At 41.9% G+C, this 16,137-nt stretch overlaps 1 protein-coding gene across 3 annotated transcripts; it reads left to right on the forward strand.

The window, feature by feature from the left end:
- The first annotated feature begins 400 nt into the window (after positions 1 to 400).
- Positions 401 to 11,101, forward strand: CHAMP1 (chromosome alignment maintaining phosphoprotein 1). Of its 3 annotated transcripts, none has more exons than XM_014467421.2 (3): positions 401 to 510; positions 4,485 to 4,605; positions 8,443 to 11,101. In XM_014467421.2, exon 3 carries the CDS (start codon positions 8,497 to 8,499, stop codon positions 10,954 to 10,956), a length of 2,460 nt encoding a protein of 819 aa, XP_014322907.1. In that variant the 5' UTR covers positions 401 to 510; positions 4,485 to 4,605; positions 8,443 to 8,496; the 3' UTR covers positions 10,957 to 11,101. The 3 variants fall into 3 exon arrangements, with proteins under 3 accessions (XP_014322907.1, XP_006102105.1, XP_014322908.1); XM_006102043.3 differs by having other exon boundaries at positions 412 to 701; XM_014467422.2 differs by having other exon boundaries at positions 412 to 473.
- Positions 11,102 to 16,137: the final 5,036 nt, after the last annotated feature.

Consider the following 16,137-nt stretch of genomic DNA (forward strand, 5'->3'; position numbering starts at 1 on the left):
TCGGCCAGCGAATCTGAAACGCAAGCCTCCTCCTCGCGCAGGACCTTCTCGGCCGGGCGCGCCCAGGCCGGGGTCCCACGCCGGGGCCTGGCAGGGGCAGCGGCGGACAAGGCTCCCGCTCGGCCAGGGGGGCGAGGACGGCGAGGAGGCACCGGACCCCGTCGGCGCGAGAGAACGTCCAGGAGCTGAGCGGGGACACGTCACTTCCGGGGGCCGGCGGGCCCCTCCACCGGCCGGCGCACTTGGCGGGGGGTGGGGATGGGGGTGGGGAGGAGGTGGGGAGGAGGCGCCCCCCGATCGGCGATCTGATTGGCCGACACGGAAGGGCGCGCGTTGCCAAACTCTCTTCCCGTCAGCCCCGGTCCTCGGGTCCTGCCGCCACGCGCATGCTCGCGCGTCCGGATCCCGCGCCTGCGCCCCGCCGCCATTCGGGAGGCCGCCGTCTGCAGGGCCTCGCGGCGCAGCCCGGCACGGTGAGCCCGGCCCCCCGCCGACATCCGCGGTCCCGCGGTGAGGATCGGGGCGAGCAGGCAGGGGCGTCGTCCGGGCCCGCACTCCCCCGCCCGCGTCTCCGGGAAGCCTTGGGCGCCCACCGAGGCGGGGCCTGCACGCCGTTAGCTCCCGCCCGGCTGGCGGAAGGACCCGCTCCCCAGAGGCCGCGGGCGGAGAGGACGCCGCGGGACTGGAGGGTGGGGAAGCAGGTAATGTTTTATTTAAACCCTGCAGGGAATTCGGTTCTGGCTCTCGGGGCGCGTATTCTTGTTTCGGTCCCGGATGCAGGGTTCTCCGCCCCTAGACGGCGTGGGCTTTTGTCATTGTTTGAAAAACAGCTGGGCAATCCTCAGAATGGGAGAAATGTAGTCATGAATCAGGTAAGGGATTCGTGTCCAGAACATGTAAAGAACCTAAACTCAACAACAGAAAGCAATCCAATTCAAAACTGGGCACAGGACTGTAGGTATTTCTCCAAAAAAGATATACAAATGGCCGGTGAGCACATCAAAGGATGCGCCTTCGCCATCAGTGATGAAAATGAAAACCAGAACGAATACCACCTCACACCCATTCGGATGACTATTGGGGGAAAATCACTATCGATGGCGAGGGTGTGGAGAAATGGGAGCACTTGGGCAGTTGCTGGCGGGCATGTAACATGGTGCAGCCAGGAGCCGTGGCCCACCGCTGAGTAGTGGTTCCTCAGAAATTTAGACAGAGAGTTATTATATGATCCAGCGATTTCACCCCAAGGTGTAAACTCCAAAGAATTGAAAGCAGGGACTCAAATGGACATGGCGCACACGCGTGCAGAGCAGCCTTACTTAAAGTAGCCAAAAGGAGGAAACAGCCCAGATGTCTGCCAACACATGAGTGGGAGACAAAACGTTTTTCACCCTTGAAAAGGACTAAAATTCGGTGACATGCTGTAGTGTAGATGTGCTAAGTGAAATAAGCCAGGCACAAGAGGGCACATGTATGATTCCCCTCACACAGGCAGAAAATGGGGTAGACATTACCAGGGGCTGGTGGGGGTGAGGGGAGGAAGGGAAGTTATTGTTTAGTGGGTGCAGAGTTTCTGTATGTGGTGATAAAAAAAATTCTGGAAATGGATAATGGTGATGGTTTTCCAATATTGTGAATGTAGTTAATGCCACTAAGTTGTGCTTTTAAAAAATGGTTAGAATGGAAAATTGTGTTATCTTTTACTACAGTTTTAAAAAGTGTATAGGAAAAGGCAAAACTACAGAGACAGTAAAAAAAAAAAAAAAAAAAAAATCAGTGGCCCTAACCGGTTTGGCTCAGTGGATAGAAGGATAACCTGCGGACTGAAGGGTCCCAGGTTCGATTCCAGTCAAGGGCATGTACCTTGGTTTTGAGCACATCCCCAGTAGGGGGTGTGTAGGAGGCAGCTGATCGATGTTTCTAACTATCCCTCTCCCTTCCTCTCTGTAAAAAATCAATAAAATATATTTTTTAAAAAATCAGTGGTGTTTCTGAGCACAGGGAATTGTTATGGCAGTGAAAGTATTCTGTAGGAATCTGTAATGGTGGATAGTTGACATTTAGGAATTCCATCCTATATAATAAAAGGCTAATATGCAAATTGACCGAGTGGCGGAATGATCAGTCACTATGATACGCACTGGCCACCAGGGGGCAGACGCTCAATGCAGGAGCTGCCCCCTAGTGGTCAATGTGTTGCCACAGGGGGAGCGCCACTCGGCCAGAAGCCAGGCTCACAGCTGGTGAGCGCAGCAGCAGTAGCAGGCGGTAAGGAGCAAGGCGTCCCAGACTGTGAGAGGGCACAGGCCAGGCTGGGGGACACCCCCCTACACACACCCATGCACGAATTTCATGCACTGGGCCTCTAGTAGAACTATAAAACATGTAAAGTGACCCCTTAATGTAAACTGTGGACTTTAGTTAATATTGGTATTTGTCATTTGGAACATGTACCACACTAATACAGGATGTTAATAATAGGAGAAATAATAGGAATTTCAGTGCCTAGTCTCTACCCAGCAGCTGAATTCTGGACTCAATCTGAAACACCTCTGTGGGAAAGGCAGCATTGCGTTACAAATAGATCCAGAATCAGGAAGCCAGGGTCTTCTGTTGCTTCTTTGGACCTAATTCGTGTGATCTTTCACAAGTCACTTCTCTCACTGAGCATCATTTTTCTCAATTATAAAGTGAAGATGTTGGACTCAAGTGCTTTGAGGATCCTTCCAGTCCTGTCCTGATCATTGGCTTCCTGTTATGGAGGGCACCTCCCCCACAAAGCAACTTATTTGTCTGTGATTGAGTAGTTCATAAATTTTGATATGTTGAACTGACATCTGTTTTCCTACTGGCTCCACTTGTTGCTTCTAGGGCAGCTTACATATTATCCATAATTCTCCCACTTTTGAAGTTAAGTGCCTGTGCTCACAAATGACATGTTTTCATGCCTGCCATCCTGCTTGCTTTCATTTACAAGTTCCCTAGTGTTAGGGACTCTCTTAAAGTGCCCTTCCTGCCCAGAGCTGGAGACAGTGATCCACTGGGATATTCTGCCAAATGCAGAATATGGAACACAGTTCTCTATAGTGCCATGTTCTGCAATTGATATTTGGGTTATAAATGTTTGATAAAGTTTGTTTTGTTGATTTTGACTCATTGTATTGGCTTTCCAAGATCTTATGAAATGCCACTGTATTAAGTTGGTCAAGATAAAATAGAACTTGGATAGATAGCAGAAGTTTATTCTGATCACCATATGCTGATTATTTGCCTTACCTTGAGCAAATTAATGTCTAAGTTTGAGTTTCCTCAAGTATAAATTGAAGTGTTAAAGTAGATGGTCCTTGAGGTCTTCTCTTGTTCTAAAATCCAAAGGCTCTAAGACTAGATCATAGCTTGGGTCTTTTCTAGTTTTAAAATTCTGTGAATGTAAGATCAGGGCTCCAGTCTTTATGACAGAGTGTGTGAGATTGAACAGATACTTTCTGAGCATATACCAGCCGTGGGCAAACTACGGCCCAAGGGCCAGATCCGGCCCGTTTGAAATGAATAAAACTAAAAAAAAAAAGACCGTACCCTTTTATGTAATGATGTTTACTTTGAATTTATATTAGTTCACACAAACACTCCATCCATGCTTTTGTTCCGGCCCTCCGGTCCAGTTTAAGAACCCATTGTGGCCCTCGAGTCAAAAAGTTTGCCCACCCCTGGCATATAACATATGCCAGGGAAGTGCAAGGGTTACAGAGGGGAATGGGTAGTCCCTGCTCTCCAAGAGCCCACAGCCTGGTATGAGATGACCATTCTGTAGAGATGTGTATACAGCAGGGGGTCCAGGGTAGATTGGAAAGGGTGGAGATATTTCCAGTATTTAAGAAACAATCCCTCCTAAAGGATGGAGGAACTTGCCTGATTACTGGGTAGCAATATGTGGATGTGAAGGAGAGGAAATACCTGTGTAAAGGCCCAGAAGCTTGAATTGTCAGGGAATTACAGGTGAGAAGAAGGCAGTGTAGTCAGGAGCTAGATTGTGAAAAGCTGTATATACAATGTTCAAATTTTGTGCCATTGGTGTTAGAATTACCTTGAGAAATTGTGAGCAGGCAAGTCACTTTAGGTTTTTATGTTTGGAAGATGACTGGTAGCAGTATGATGAATGGATTGGAAGGAAGTAAGACTAGTGGCAGGGAGATAAGGTGTCAGAATTAAAGTAGTTGACAAGGTGTAGGGACTAGAGGGAAGGATGGAGAAGGGTTTGGTTATATACATGGTGGATTATTAAAGTGGAATTAGACAGGAATGGTGTTGTGCATAGTATTTGGTGTCATTTCATTAAAATAAGTACCAGGCTGATTGGATTGGATTCTTCACTTTTGGGGGTTGGGGGGGCACAATGGTGAGAGAAATAGGCAGAATTCTATTATAGGGGGCACAAGATATCATAGAGATGGGATTTTGACTGCCCTTTATTTTTTTATTTTTAGGTTCAACTTCTCATCTTTGTCCTTCTTCATGTACTCCAGCTGTTTTCTGCGGTTTAGTAAAAAAGCCATGTAAATTGCTGTCCTTTGAAGACTTTTTTAAAGACTTCTAGTAAGACAGCTGGTAAGTCTACTAGGGAGAAGCATGTTGGTCTTTATTTCTTTCTCACTGTAAAAGTACTTGTCTTGGATTTATAAAGTGTTATTTTATTTTACCAGTATTTCTTTTCCTTTTTTTTTTGCTTTTAACATTTCTTGCTTTTTAATGTTTAGGAGAATATTTTATGATGAGAATATTTTTGAAAGGTTCTTGGAGTTCTTAAGGAAAACCTCTATAAAAGTGTACACAGTCATATATATAAAATGATGTATGAACATGTGCTAACTTAGGAGTTTGAGAGGTAAATTCTGTAACATTTAAAAGATGTGTTTTACATACACTTTTTTAAATTTTAATTTTAAAATTCTTTATGTTGAAAGTTTTACATATGTCTCCTTTTACCTCATTGACCTCTCCCCACCCGCTCCCATCCCTCTATTGTCTGTGTCCATTGGTCATGCTCATATGCATGGATACAAGTCTTTTGGTTGATCACTAACTCCCACCCCCACCCTCCCCTGCCTTCCCTCTGAGGTTTGACAGTCTGGTCTGTTCGATGCTTCTAAGTCTCTGGATCTGTTTTTGTTCATCATTGTTCAAAGTATTATATATGTCCCCTTTTTCCCCTCATTGGTCCCCTCATGCCCCTCCCCTCCCCGCCCCACTTTCCCCCTTCGACCGCCCCAAGGCCTTCAGCACCCTGTTGTCTGTGTCCATGGGTTATGCATATATGCATACAAGGTCATTGGTTGATTACCTCCCACCCCCCCTTCCTCCCTTCTTTTTTTAAGAGTTTGATAATGAGGCTTAAATAATAGGCAGGTGTGAGTAATAGAAACTTTGAGATTGGCTAGAAGAGTTTTGGTAGCAAGAGAAAGAGGGAGGGCCATTTGGGAAAGATAGGGAATGAATGATTTGGAAGTCTGAGGAGCCATCAGGGTTTAATACAGACTGAAAGGGAATGAGAATGGATGATGTATTTACTGAGTGGCCATACGTGAAGGGTGGAGAGCTGGTGAATGGACAGATTTGGCAGGCAGCAGTTGAGGACAAAAGTAATCCAAGAAACTGAGGTGGCTGGAGGATGTTTGAGGCAAGAGCAGCTGGAATTAGGCTAAATGGTATTAAAAACAGGAACTAAATTGCAGGAGTAGCTATAAAATGTAGGGTTAGTATAAACTTTCCAAAAAGGCAAAAAAGGGAGAAATTGAGTCAATGGAAAGTAGAAATAAGGAGAAGAGGTTGTAGAGCTTTGCCTACTGAAAGGGACCACAAGACTGGGATAGCAATCGGGAAAGAGTATGTGCCCAAAAGGAGACCAACTCTCTACTGTTGTACTGTGTTAGAGACATCCATTTATGAGATGTGGTTTTGTTTTATTTTGTTTTTTATTTGAGAAGTTTGCCAGAAGCATTTTTAAAAATTTTCCTGACAATAAAACAGTGTGCTCAGACATTTCTGTGGGAATAGAAGAAAAAGTGCTTTGCCCTTAAGGTTTATAATCTAAGCCCTGTATTATACAATTACTGGACTTTTTGATGATTAATAGATTATATGAGTTACTATTGGTAAAAGTTGATGGGCAGCATATAGGAAAGGAAGAAAATTGTTTTGTTAATGGGACTATCCTTAATGCAAAGAGGAGAGATGAAGCTAAGTAAGTGTTGCTTTGAAATGAAAAAATAAAAGTACTTTCTCCAAACTGTATATGAATTACTGCTTGAGAAGTTAAGAAAAGTTCCTATAGTTAAAAGTTTGATTTCTTTTATATACAAGGACAATTTATAAGTAATTAAGAAAAATGGACAAAGCATATCCTAGAAAAGAAATATACATGGCTAATCAGCAAGGAAAAATGTCCATTTCTCATTAAAGAAAAGCACGTTAAAACAGTAGTGAGATACTGGTTTTCACCTAAGAAATTTAATGATACACTCAGTGTTGATGAGGAATTTGGGGAATTGTCCCTCATATGTACACTATTAATTGGTATGCAATAGTGCTGTGACTTTTTGAGAGTTTGGTATAATGTGTCAATTTTAATGTAACTAGCCTTTGAACATGGTAATCCATTTCTAGGAATTCTCCCTTCAGAAGTACCCTTACATTCAAAGATATGTACAAAGAAATTCAGTGCTTATCTCTGTATGTAAAAATGTCCTAGAAAATGCCCTCTACCGGATCCTCTAAAAAAAAAAAAAAAAAGCCCTCTAATTCAGCAGAGCTCCTGAAACCTCTACCTGCCAGAAACTTGGCCCAGTTTTGTTTCTAGAATCACAAAACCTACTCTTCTTGCTTTGGAACTTCAGAAACCTGGCCCTGTAATTTCTCTTGAGCCAGAGGGACACCTTCTTTTCCTTAAATGAAAGCAGATTGCAGAACAATATGTTTAATATCCCATTTGTATAGAATGTGTTTATGCATTTGTGTATACATAGAACATTTCTTCAACCACATGTAAGTACGGGGCTACCTGGGGAATGATACTGTGTGAGTATTATATACTGTATGAATGAGTATGTTTCACCTGAGCTTTTGTTACTTTAATCACCTAAAAAGTCTCACTTAAAATTTTAAAAAGTTCTATTTTCTGGCAAGCAAGTTCCTGCCTCCAGGCTGTCCTCAATCTAAATTGCCCTTTGCTTGGTAAGGGCAGCATCTCTGCTCGAGTAATAATTTTAAGCCTAGGATGGCATGTTATTCAAAATCTCTGCTTGAATGTCTCCTTGACAGCTTTCTTTATGTTGCCCTCTACACTCTTAGATCCCTACCAATGAAAGCATCATATTGCAAAACACCCCTTTACCCCTGAGTGCTTAGAAAAGCATGGGACACAAAATAATTTATTTATTAAATAAATGAATCAAATACTTTATATTAAGATGGAAAAAATATAAAATATGCTGATTTTTTTTTTTTTAAGATCTATGAGCCCTGGTCGGGTAGCTCAGTTGATTAGAGTATCATCTTTTTTTAAAAAAAAATATATTTTATTGATTTTTCACAGAGAGGAAGTGAGAGGCATAGAGAGCCAGAAACATCGATGAGAGAGAAACATCAATCAGCTGCCCTCTGCACACCCCCCACTGGGGATGTTCCCGCAACCAAGGTACACGCCCCTGACCGGAATTGAACCTGGGACCCTTCAGTCCGCAGACCGACGCTCTATCCACTGACCCAAACCGGTTAGGGCATAGAGTATCATCTTGATAACAACAGGTTGTGGGTTTGATCTCTGGTCTGGGCACATACAAAAAACAACCAATGAATGCATAAATAAGTGGATCAAGAAATAGATGTTTCTTTCTCTCTCACAAAAATCAATACATATATAAATTTTTAAAAAATTTATGGAGTTTTCATAGTTACACTTAATTTAACAAGTGATTTTTGAAATAGATTTAAAATTTCTTGCTCAGCCTTAAATAGCCTAACTTGTATTTTGATATTTACTTAGCTTTGTACACAGATAGCTTGTTGATATTTGGGGTTTTAGAGTCAGGGTATATAGCACATGAAGTACATAATTCTGGGGTAAGGCTTGGGTCACTAATAGTTTCATAACCTGGTTAAGTCACTAATCTGAACCTCAGGTTTTTCATCTCTAAATGAACAAAATAATACTTGAGTCAGATTATTAAGAAGATTAAAAGGATGATGTATGTAAACCTAGCAGAGTTCCTGGAACTCAGTTAAAAATTAGTTGCATTTTTTCTTAAAAATCTTTTATAGATATATTATTGAATAAATGCATATGTGCGCCATCCTATGCTTAAAAATATGCAGTTTTAGAATGGGCTAGAATAGCAGTTCATTCAAGATTATGTTCCCTGAAAATAATTTATTTCTACTTTATTTCAGCACTATTGAAAGTTTTTAAAGAGTATAACTGTGTGTGTTGTAACAGAAAGAAAAATGGAAGTATTTCAGGAACTTCGTAAACCATCAGTACGTTTGGAGTGTGACCACTGTAATTTCAGAGGCACGGATTATGAAAATGTACAAATCCACATGGGCACCATCCATCCAGAATTTTGTGATGAAATGGATGCTGGTGGGTTAGGTAAAATGATATTTTACCAGAAAAGTGCAAAGCTATTTCATTGCCATAAATGCTTCTTCACCAGCAAGATGTACTCTAATGTATACTATCACATCACATCCAAACATGCAGCCCCAGAGAAATGGAATGAGAAACCAAAAAATCAGTTAAACAAAGAAACAGATTCTGTGAAAAGCCCTCCTCCTCCTGAACACCAGAAAATGCCCCCTAATTCAGAACTCCAGAAATCTGTACCTGCCCTTTCCATAGAAACAGAGAAACTTGACCCAGTTTTGTCTCCAGAATCACCCAGACCTACTCCTCTTACTTCCTTGGAGCCTCAGAAGCCTGGCCATGTTTCTCCTGAGCCACAGACACCTCTTCCTTCTCCTGAGCCACCAAAAACTACCCCTGTTTCTTCTCCTGAACTTTCAAAATCAATCCCTATTGTTTCTGAATCTCAGAAACCAGTCCCAGTTCCATCTCCAGAACCACAGAAACTTGCTCCTGTATCTCCTGAGCCAGTAAAGGCTGCTCTTATTAATCCCAAACCTCAGAAACACTCCCATTTCCCAGAAACATTGGGGCCGCCTTCAGCCTCCTCTCCAGAGTCACCAGTTCTTGCTGCTTCTCCTGAACCTTGGGGGCCGTCCCCAACTGCATCTCCAGAGTCTCGGAAGCCAGCCCGGACAGTCTCCCCTGAGCCAAGGAAGCCATCTCCATCAGAGTCTCCTGAACCTTGGAAGCCATTCCCTGCTGTCTCTCCAGAGCCTAGGAGACCAGCCCCAGCTGTGTCACCGGGTTCTTGGAAGCCAGGGCCACCTGGGTCCCCCAGGTCTTGGAAATCCAGTCCTTCAGCATCAGGACCCTGGAAGCCAGCTAAACCTGCTCCATCTGTGTCTCCTGGACCTTGGAAACCAATTCCTTCTATATCACCTGGACCTTGGAAACCAACTCCTTCTATGTCCCCTGCGTCCTGGAAGTCTTCATCAGTCTCACCTGGTTCCTGGAAATCCCCCCCCGCATCTCCTGAGTCGTGGAAGTCTGGCCCACCAGAACTGAGAAAGACAGCTTCCACCTTGTCACCTGAACATTGGAAGACAGTTCCCCCAGTGTCTCCTGAGCTCCGTAAAGCAGGACCCCCCTTGTCTCCTGAGCTTCGCAAACCAGGCCCACCATTGTCCCCTGACATTCGAAGTCCAGCAGGATCTCCAGAGCTCAGAAAACCCTCAGGATCGCCAGAGTTTTGGAAGCTTTCTCCTGATCAGCGGAAGACTCCTCCTGCTTCACTTGATTTTCCTGAGTTCCAGAAAAGTTCCCGTGGTGGTTCCCCTGATCTCTGGAAGTCTTCCTTTTTTATTGAACCTCAGAAACCTGTCTTCCCTGAGACCCGGAAACCTTCTGGGCCATCTGAGTCGCCTAAAGCAGCCTCCGATATTTGGAAGCCCGTTCTTTCTATTGATACTGAGCCTAGAAAACTCGCCCTGTTTTCTGAGCCTACCAAAACAGCCCCTCCTGCTTCTCCTGAACCACGAAAACGCGCTCTTTTTCCAGAGCCACGGAAACATACCCTTTTCCCTGAACTTACCAAATCTGCTATGTTCCCAGAATCTCAAAAGGCAGTTGAATTGGGAGATGAACTGCAGACAGATGCCATAGATGATCAAAAGTGTGATATTTTGGTTCAGGAAGAACTAGCTACACCTAAGAAACTCTTAGAAGACACTTTATTTCCTGCCTCAAAGAAGCTCAAGAAAGACAACCAAGAGAACTCTGATGCTGAGCTTAGTAGTAGTGAATATATAAAAACAGATTTGGAAGCAATAGATAGTAAGGGCCAAGAATCAAGCAGTGATCAAGAGCAAGTTGATGTGGAATCTCTTGATTTTAGTAAAGAGAACAAAATGGACATGACTAGTCCAGAGCAGTCCAAAAATGTACTACAGTTTACTGAAGAAAAGGAGGCTTTTATATCTGAAGAAGAGATTGCCAAATATATGAAGCGTGGAAAAGGAAAGTATTATTGCAAAATTTGTTGTTGTCGTGCTATGAAAAAAGGTGCTGTTTTGCATCATTTGGTTAATAAGCATAATGTCCATAGCCCTTACAAATGCACAATTTGTGGAAAGGCTTTTCTTTTGGAATCTCTCCTTAAAAATCATGTAGCAGCCCATGGGCAAAGTTTACTTAAATGTCCACGATGTAATTTTGAATCAAATTTCCCAAGAGGCTTTAAGAAACATTTAACTCATTGTCAAAGTCGGCACAATGAAGAGGCAAACAAAAAGCTAATGGAAGCTCTTGAACCACCACTAGAAGAGCAGCAGATTTGACTTTTGAAAACAGTGGCTACATGCTCTACAAAGTTGTTTGTTGAAAGTATAAGTTGAATAGCCTAGTTGGGTCAGTAGATGTTGCTATGTATGGTGTATAGTGTTTGTCTCAATAGTGTTCACAGAATAGACATTTGTTATCTTTTTCATGGTCTCTGTTTATGTTGTTATCAATTCAGACTGTATATTCTAGATGGATAACATATCTAATCTCTTTTAAGTATATTTGAATAATATGAAGATATAGGCATTCATTTAACAAGCAAGAGCCAGTTGTACTCAATTTAAAATAATCTAGTTAAAAAGTGTATCTTTTTTGTGAAACTCATTTCATACCATGGAAATTACTAGTTAGAATGTTTAAGAATTAGGCAAGACATTTTTTTAAATTTTATTTTATTGATTTTTTACAGAGAGGAAGGAAGAGGGATAGAGAGTTAGAAACATCGATGAGAGAGAAACATCTATCAGCTGCCTCCTGCACACCTTCTACTGGGGATGTGCCCACAACTAAGGTACATGCCCTTGACCGGAATCGAACCTGGGACCTTTCAGTCCGCAGGCCGACGCTCTATCCACTGAGCCAAACTGGTTAGGGCAAGCAAGACATTTTTGAAGGATTTTGTTCTTTTTCCTTAAAAGTATTTTCCGATCATAAAAGTTATTTTGAAGTTTCTATTTGATCATTTTTATAAATCTTGAACAGAGAGTTTCTAGATGTTTATTAACTTTTATGTCTTGGAAAATTGGAGTCTCAGGGTTGCTGATTTTCTGCTAAAAGGGAGAAAATTGAGTAAGTATAAAAAACTATTTGCAGCCTTCTCCTACAGGAAACTGAGAAAGGTGAGTATGATTTTAGGTCTTGTCCTTAGTTGTTTGCGTTGGAGTCTTCCATTCTGTATCTTATCCCGAGATCTGGCCCTTCACTTCCCTGTGAGCTCACACCAATAGATCATCCTTAATTGCCAAATGTGTTAGAGATGTACCTCCTACTCCTGGGCCTTATGTGCCACCTGTTGGAGCTTCACATCAGGGTAATGAGTAGGAATTGAAAGTCTTCCAGAGTCACCATAGAAAATTTTATAAAGACATTTCTGTTTGAGAATGTATCCATTTTTGTTTTTAAAGTTGTTACTATAAATACCTTGAGCCTGTTCATGGATTATTCTATTCTAAAATATTTTGTTCAAATGTGTATCAACCGAATTAAAAACAAAGGTTTTCATGTCACCAACATCTTCATGTGTGTGTTTTCTTTTTCATTATATGATGTCCAATTTCTGTTACTCTTTCCTATTTCCACTTGTTTTCAGCATACTAATTTTGTCATATCTGGAGCAGCATTTTCTCAGCTCTGTTTTCTCAAAGTTCCGTGGTCAGGTAAGTTAGGGAATCACTATATAGGTGTTCCTTGTGGAGAATCTCATCAGTGCACATAATTTATTAAAGGTTGTTTAAATTCAGTGGTTATCCTGGCTGCTTCATTTAAACAATGTGAAACATTTCACGCTGTTAGGATTCTGATGGATAGCCAGATTGAAATACTAGCTTTAGTTGAGCCATTTCTGGACATTTTTGAACAGGAGTGTTTTTTGTTTAATGGCATCCAAGTTAACATGCCAATTGGGAAGACAGTGTTAGATAATACTGGGAAGGTCTTCGAAGCTTCAGATTTATCACTTTGGTGAGCATAGTTAGGCAGGGAAAGCACTGAGTAGTTGTCAGTTTACACTGGACACCTCAAGAACAAGTTTCTAGTTCTGAAGTTTCCTTCTAGGGATAATGCCAACAAGTTGGGCAGATAAGATATCTTTCATATACAGTTGTCGTTTTTGTTATACTGATTTGATTAAAATTATGAATGGAAAAACAAAGGGTCTTCAGTACCCAGAAACTCTTTTGAAGCCTGCAGTCTCAAACCAACCATATTATGTGCATAGATTCTTTATGCCTTAAGATTTCACACTTTTTAAAAAAATATATTTTATTGATTTTTTTTTTACAGAGAGGAAGGGAGAGGAATAGAGAGTTAGAAACATTGATGAGAGAGAAACATCGATCAGCTGCCTCCTGCACACCCCCTATTGGGGATGTGCCCGCAACCAAGGTACATGCCCTTGACTAGAATCGAACCTGGGACCCTTCAGTCTGCGGGTCGACGCTCTATCCACTGAGCCAAACTGGTTAGGGGAAGATTTCACACTTTTTGATGCAAACTTCTCACAGAATTCTTTGCTCAAGGTGGTGCCAACCAGATCCCATGACTTGCTATCTGATGTGGCTTTTTCATAATATCATCATAGTATAGACACAGTGGTTCTCAACCTTCCTAATGCCACGACCCTTTAATACAGTTCCTCATGTTGTGGTGACCCCCGACCATAAAATTATTTTCGTTGCTACTTCATAACTGTAATTTTGCTACTGTTATGAATTGTAATATAAATATCTGATATGCAGGATGTATTTTCATTGTTCGTGATCCACAGGTTGAGAACCAGAGGATATTATACTAGGGTATGTGGTGGTGACATGCATAGTTTTGGCCTTGAGACCTTACCCCTATTTGTTTAAACCACCAGGTTTTTGGCTCATCTCAGTGTTGACTTCCCTTTTCTTTTTGCCTCAAACGGTTAGGGCAGTGGTCGGCAAACTCATTAGTCAACAGAGCTAAGTATCAACAGTACAATGATTGAAATTTCTTTTGAGAGCCAAATTTTTTAAACTTAAACTATATAGGTAGGTACATTGTTATTAACTTAATTAGGGTACTCCTAAGGCTTAGGAAGAGCCACACTCAAGGGGCCAAAGAGCCGCATGTGGCTCACGAGCCACAGTTTGCCGACCACGGGATTAGGGTGGGCTGTGCCATTACTTTAAGACCTAATAACTTATTTTTTTAACATTGATAATTTTGCCTCCTATTCAATAGCATACCTCTCCAATCAATATTATGCTCACTTTACATTTTTCTTATTTTTCTATGTAATTATAATTATTTTTAATGAATTCTCAAACCATTGATTTTACTTAATATGCAGGGGAATAAAAATTGTTACATCTTAACCCTGGCTGGTATGGCTCAGTTGGTTGGGCATCACCCTGTGCATCAAAAGGTTGCAGGTTTGATTCCTGGTCAGGGCACATGCCTCAGTGTGGGCTAAATTCCCAGTAGGGGGTGTGTGGGAGGCAGCTGATAGATGTTTCGCTCTCACATCAATGTTTCTATCCCTCACCCTTCCTCTCTGTCAAAATCAATAAACAACTTAAAAAAAATTGTATCTTTCACTCAACATTCATGGTCTTGATGCCATTATATTTTAGGTGACCAATTTTCATTAATTTGCATGAATTGTGATGTATTTAATCACAAATCGGAATTCTGATCTGTAAGCATCACAAATCTGATCTATAAGCATCACAAAATGAAGGGGGGGGGTACTTTTTAAGTTGAATTACAACCCTGGAGCTAACCCCTGAAATTGTTCCTCTTTCTCAACCTATGTGTTTCTCCTCACATAGTGTATTAGTTTCCTATTGCTGTAGCAAAGTACATGAAACTTAGTGGTTTAAAACAGCACAGAGTTGTTCTCTGACAGTTCAATACTTCATTGAGCTAAAATCCAGGTGTCAGCAGAGCCGCATTATTTCCTGGAGGCTCTTCCCTTTTCCTGCTTCTAGAACCCACCTGCACTGTTGACTCGTGGTTCCCTTCCTGCATCTTTGAGCTGGTGCATAGCGTCCCTTTGACCATGCTCTGTTGTCACATCTCTTTCTTCCATTTAAGGACTCTTGTGATTACATTGGGTCACTCAGGTAATGTAGGATGATCTCCCCGTTTTAAAATCAACTGATTGGCAATCTTAAATTTCCCTTGCAATAAACTACCATATTCACAGGGTCTGGCAGTTAGGACTTGGATATCTTTGCGGACCATTCTGCCTACCACACCTGGGCTTGAAAATCGGGGGTTTTGACAAGCAAAATAGAGACACGTTCAGAGAACAGGCAGACAGCAGGGAGTGGGTTAGGGGGTTGAGGGAAAACACTCATGGACAACAGTGTGGTGATTGTGGGGGTGGAGGGGGATACGTGGAGGTGATAGAGGGGATAAAAGGTGGTAGAAAAAATAAAATTTAAACTGAAGAAAGCAAAATTGGTTTTTTATTCTGTTTGGCCTAAGTAAGCCTGGTTTGGTTTCTTTGGCAATGTATCTGTTGCTGGCCCCTCACTGGTCTAGGCCCTCATTGTGCGCACAGATTGGTGCAGTAGAGAGTGCATACTCTGGGGCCTCCCAATCCACCCTTTAAATTAAGGTCTCTACAACACTGATTTTTATGGTGCATTCTCAATACAAAATGACCCCTTAAGGTCCAGTTATTTAAGGTATTGGCAAATGATATCTTATATAAGTAACCTTCCTACCCTGCCTTGCTCATTCCTTTTTCTTCCCTGACTATAATGCTCACTCTTTTTCCTATTAAAGTCCAACCCTCACTAAGCCTGGCACAGTTCCCTCCACTTGCCAAAGCTATTCTTGCCCAACTGCTTTTCATTTTATGAGGCGGAGGGGGAGGGAGAAGATCCTAGAGGACTGAATTGAGCCTCATGTAGTTTTAATTCAGTGTAAGAATTCTTACTTTTTTCCTTACAAATTCCCCAGACTGGACACTACATTCAATCCTAAAACCAAAAATACTGTTGGAATAAAATGATGTATCATTTTATTTGATTCTGATCAGTTAGTAGCTTAGTTGGTTTGAGCATAATGTCAGTTCACTTTTTGTTTCTAACACCATCCAATCCCTTGCAAATGCCATAGCCATGGGGAGGATTAATGAAATAGATGGAAAGACTACTAAATTCTTATTTGATTTATATAAATGCAAGAGTTTTAGGTCAAGTGAATAAAATGTAACAAATCATGAAAGAGTCATGGCTCCTGTTACAGACTTGAGCCAGTTTACAGACTCAGAGCCACTTGAATGAAAGGGAAGTCAAGTCCCCCTGAGCAAGGACCCCAGTACATTGCCAAAAAATCTATAGTGTTAGCCCTTTTCCCTGCCTTTAGGGAACTATGTCCATTTACCTGAGTGTGCTCTGGAGAAAAGGAAATCAGACGCTTTAGGAATGCCTGGATACGGGCTCTAAACTGACACATTCCAGGAGACCCCAAGCATC

This window comes from Myotis lucifugus, unplaced genomic scaffold, assembly GCF_000147115.1.
Source record: "Myotis lucifugus unplaced genomic scaffold, Myoluc2.0 scaffold_395, whole genome shotgun sequence".
NCBI lineage: Eukaryota > Metazoa > Chordata > Mammalia > Chiroptera > Vespertilionidae > Myotis > Myotis lucifugus.